Below are 3,879 nucleotides of genomic sequence, written 5' to 3' on the forward strand. Positions count from 1 at the left end.
CAATTACAGATAGGTCTTTCAGATAATTAATTTATTAATATTTAAAATTCCATTCTGATATATTAAGAAAATCAAGTCAGCTTTATTTGCATAGCACTTTTTACAATACAGACAGAGCTGGGTAGATTACTTACATACAAATTGTAGTCCGTTATACAGATTACATGATGAAAACTGTAGTTAGTAATCTAATGGTAACTCATTTTAGGTAGGCTAATGGAATCTGACTACTTTTTAGATGACTTTTTATGTAACTTATTTTAAACTTACCATTAAACATGCCATTTCGATATAAAAAGCAAAGAGAAAGAAAATACATTCCAGTTTTTTATATCAACATCACAAATTGCGTTGAACATTACATTACACCAAGGTTTTCCAAACTGGGCTTAATGTAAGAACTGCTGTGGGTTTGTGGGTTGATAAAAACAACTAATAATTAATTATATCATAAAATGTCAAATAAATGTAAACACTTGAACATTTGAACTTCACATGTGACCATTAAGCGACATCGAACTGTAAACGTGTGAATGTGTGGTTAAATTATTGAACTGTTAACTTCCTCAGAGACATTTCAAGTAAATATTTCATGTCAAATGGGTCTGACTGACAGAAATGTTTGGGAAACCCTGCATTATATAAACAAACATTAATAAACCTGAAAACAGCAATGACGCTACTCGCCCACAGTCTTCCTGGTTTGAAATATTTTTGTCCAGACTTACATAATCAACAGTTACTGAATGTCACTGGATCAAATTTGACTCACTGTCCTCACACTAGTAAACACTAATGGAATAACCATTTTGAGAATTTAAATTAGGAATTGATTTCGATTTATAATAACAAATACAGCTAGTGAAATACTTTAAAAATTATACACGTAATGTATGCAACAAACCAGTTCCTAAAAATGTATAAAACTCATCCTGAATCTTGTGTAGGCATATTCTGAAACACTGGTACAGAAGTGTTTTTTTCTTCTTCTTCTTCTTCTTCTTTTTCAATATCATCCAGTATAGGCTACATGTATTCCCTAATTTACTTTCTTTTTGTATTTTCCCCTTTATTTGTGTATTCTTAAAGTTTGTTAGTATAGTATGACCGATAACGTTTGTTCATTTTACATGCTATGCGATAGTTCATGGTTCATGATGCAGTAGCGCATCTCTAACACTAGATACATAACCATTATTGTACTGAATGTGAAACGTCCTGCAGTTGTATGTTCAATATTCATATGTAGCATTCGCTGATAATAAAGCATACAAGCTTAAAAAGCCACAAAAAAAGGACTGTGTCGTTCCCTCAACATAAATCGAGACCACGACTTGACATCACGTGACCGGAGATGGTCTCCCTCCTGAATCCAAACGGTCCGTGGCTTCTCTTGTAAAACAGCATTTTTTTTTTCGCAGTCAAGTCTAAAAAACAGATCACCTCAGAACTAAAACGAATGTTTAATTGCAAGCATGTTGAAGATTAAAAGATGGGGTGTTTTCTAACCGGAAGAAGTTTAGAGTTGCACAGTCGGTGACGGAGACGTCGCTGTTCATGTGTTTACAAAAAGTGACAGATTTGACTGGAATTATTCCTCCAAACTGCAGCTTGGTCGTACGTATCTTAAAATAAGATGCCACGGAAAGATCCCTGTCAAAAACAGGCTTGTGCCATACAGAAATGTTTACAAGGTAGCTTAATGGTCTCAATGTTAGGCTAACCTTGCTTTCCATTAAGATTGCAGGCTGTTTATTTGAAGCAGTTTAACCGTTTAATGACTTTTGTATTTTTTAACAGCCAACAAATACATCGAAAGTCTTTGTGAGGATGTGATTCAAGCCATGAGGAAGTGTTGTGAAGTCCACGCAGGAGAAAACTCTGTCTGCTGCTCTGGATTTACCAAGGAGCACAAATCTACAGACACAAACACAACCCTTTAATAGAAAGCTATACAGTACACATGTATATTTACTGCAAGAGATCAGAGGAGACTTTCAAGGACATGTGGAATACATATTCATCGTCTCTTGTAACTTTCATTAAATCAAGCTGTCTCTGGCTGTCACCATTTATTCAACAGTTTATAGTGAGAATATTATGCATTCAACATCTAGTGTCCATCATAGTGACCTGCTTTTTTTGTATGTTCAAAACACAAAGGCCTTGTAGGGACAGCCATATGAAATGCAGATTACAAAATGAGAAAAGAAACTGGAATATCCTATTATGATGTGCTGAGCATTAGCTGTAATTTAGGGAAATAGATTAGATGTATTGTATAAATATCAATACAACAATCAAAACAAAGATGAGACAAAAAGGCAAACCAGAATTGTTTAAAACCGGATTTACTTTGAACATTTCTGTCATTATCGGATAACTTTTATTGACCCCTTGGTCTTTGAAGTAATGTCCAGAGTTATTACAGAAATAGCTTTGAGCATCGAGTTTTAAATGCACTTAGCTTAGTCAGCATGACATTAGATATGGGGTTTTAAAGGGCCAATTTCAAATGTTTCAACTATTTGCATGTTTAAATAATCTCTCTTTTCAAGTCTTGTGTCAAAAATAGTTTGTGCCAAAATAATATAGCAAAATGTTCAAATAAACAAAAATGTAACAGGGGCTTTAAGTACAAACTAAAAACAATGTACAATCCAAAAACTGAAACCATACATTCTAGCATCGATATATGTTTTCTATATATATGAACACATCCTAAGAATCAAATCTTGATCTAAAAAAAAAGGAGTGCTGAGTTAAATACAAGCTGCAATATCACACAAAAGCTGTAATCTGATGTTAGATGACATCCTCGGAGTATAAGACGTTACAATGAGAGATCCTATGAAGCCAGACCAAGCAGAAATCCACCAGCAAAGCCTCCTGTGAGAACAATGTTTTTCTTGACAAATACTTGCACCTGCGTGGAGAGAGAGAACATTTAATGAATTCAACACAACGGCACGGCCTCTGTTTAAAATCAATGACAATAGGCAACAGCACACTTTTCATTCCAGTGATTTCCATTCATACACATGAGAATCCAGGAGACAGGAAACGCAAGCTTTCACTCTGCCCCAAAATTTGAATTTGGTGAACTTAAACCGGACAGAAAAGAAAAGTTACCTCTCATCAGCCTCACTTCTCTCTGATGTGTATGTGTGTGGTGCAAGTTGAGAGTCTGACTGGCAGTCGAGGGGAAAAAAATTCACATACTATATTCTCCATTCGGTTGCTTTTTTTTTTTTCTCAATACTATAAATAAGCAAATGTACACAGTATGATAACTATCTACTGGCCATGATATGCCATATGCATGATATGCCATAAGTGTGGTATACCCTATCTGAGATACAATGAGTGTGTGTTTTGAGCACGAGGAAACAGAATATTACAATTACATAAATGCATATGGGTCAAAGACGAAAAAGAGTTTAAGCATAAAAACAATAAGTGTAATACTGCTTTAAATTGTTGTTTTTCCCCAATTTTTTTTTTTTAAATTTTCCATTTAATTTAATTGCAATTTTGTTTTTGTTTTTCTGAGCAAAAAATAAATATCATACATTTTTCCCTGATTTACAGAAGAGACCCATTAAATGTCATTTAGTGTAACAATCTTGTCAGGCATATTTACAACAAAAATCTATTTATGACATATTAAAAGACTAATTACTGTCGCCCCAAATACTAATTAGTTGTAATTTGGCATTTTTAAAATTTGCCACTATCCTAGGTTTTGCCCATTTGTCAGTAAGAATTTTTTACTCATTTAAAACACATCAAATGTAATACGCTCCCTTATCCTTTATATATTTTAATATGTACACGTCAGAATAAGCATGTTGTTTGAATTTTTAACATAAATATTGT

At 33.7% G+C, this 3,879-nt stretch overlaps 2 protein-coding genes across 2 annotated transcripts in view; one reads left to right on the plus strand and one right to left on the minus strand.

Moving 5' to 3' along the window:
* Nucleotides 1-1,184: 1,184 nt before the first annotated feature.
* cmc4 (C-x(9)-C motif containing 4 homolog (S. cerevisiae)) lies at nt 1,185-2,607 on the plus strand. The gene is made up of 3 exons (XM_016521987.1): nt 1,185-1,536; nt 1,611-1,694; nt 1,801-2,607. Exons 2-3 carry the CDS (start codon nt 1,637-1,639, stop codon nt 1,941-1,943), a joined length of 201 nt encoding a protein of 66 aa, XP_016377473.1. The 5' UTR covers nt 1,185-1,536; nt 1,611-1,636; the 3' UTR covers nt 1,944-2,607.
* A 28-nt stretch (nt 2,608-2,635) lies between these two features.
* LOC107715782 (fun14 domain containing 2) overlaps nt 2,636-3,879 on the minus strand; it is a 3,466-nt gene continuing 2,222 nt past the window's right edge. The window contains exon 5 of the mRNA XM_016521978.1: nt 2,636-2,926. Within this exon, the coding sequence (XP_016377464.1) occupies nt 2,849-2,926 (78 nt within the window). The 3' untranslated portion in view covers nt 2,636-2,848. The remainder of the gene's footprint in view (nt 2,927-3,879) is intronic.

This window comes from Sinocyclocheilus rhinocerous, unplaced genomic scaffold, assembly GCF_001515625.1.
Source record: "Sinocyclocheilus rhinocerous isolate Xijiao unplaced genomic scaffold, SAMN03320098_v1.1 scaffold1967, whole genome shotgun sequence".
Lineage (NCBI taxonomy): Eukaryota > Metazoa > Chordata > Actinopteri > Cypriniformes > Cyprinidae > Sinocyclocheilus > Sinocyclocheilus rhinocerous.

What these genes read in the sequence shown, in the direction of transcription:
- cmc4 (XM_016521987.1), top strand. Translation starts at nt 1,637, where the DNA reads ATGCCACGGAAAGATCCCTGTCAAAAACAGGCTTGTGCCATACAGAAA. An exon ending in CATACAGAAATGTTTACAAG is followed by an intron (nt 1,695 to 1,800) that starts GTAGCTTAATGG and finishes ATTTTTTAACAG; the next exon opens with CCAACAAATACATCGAAAGT.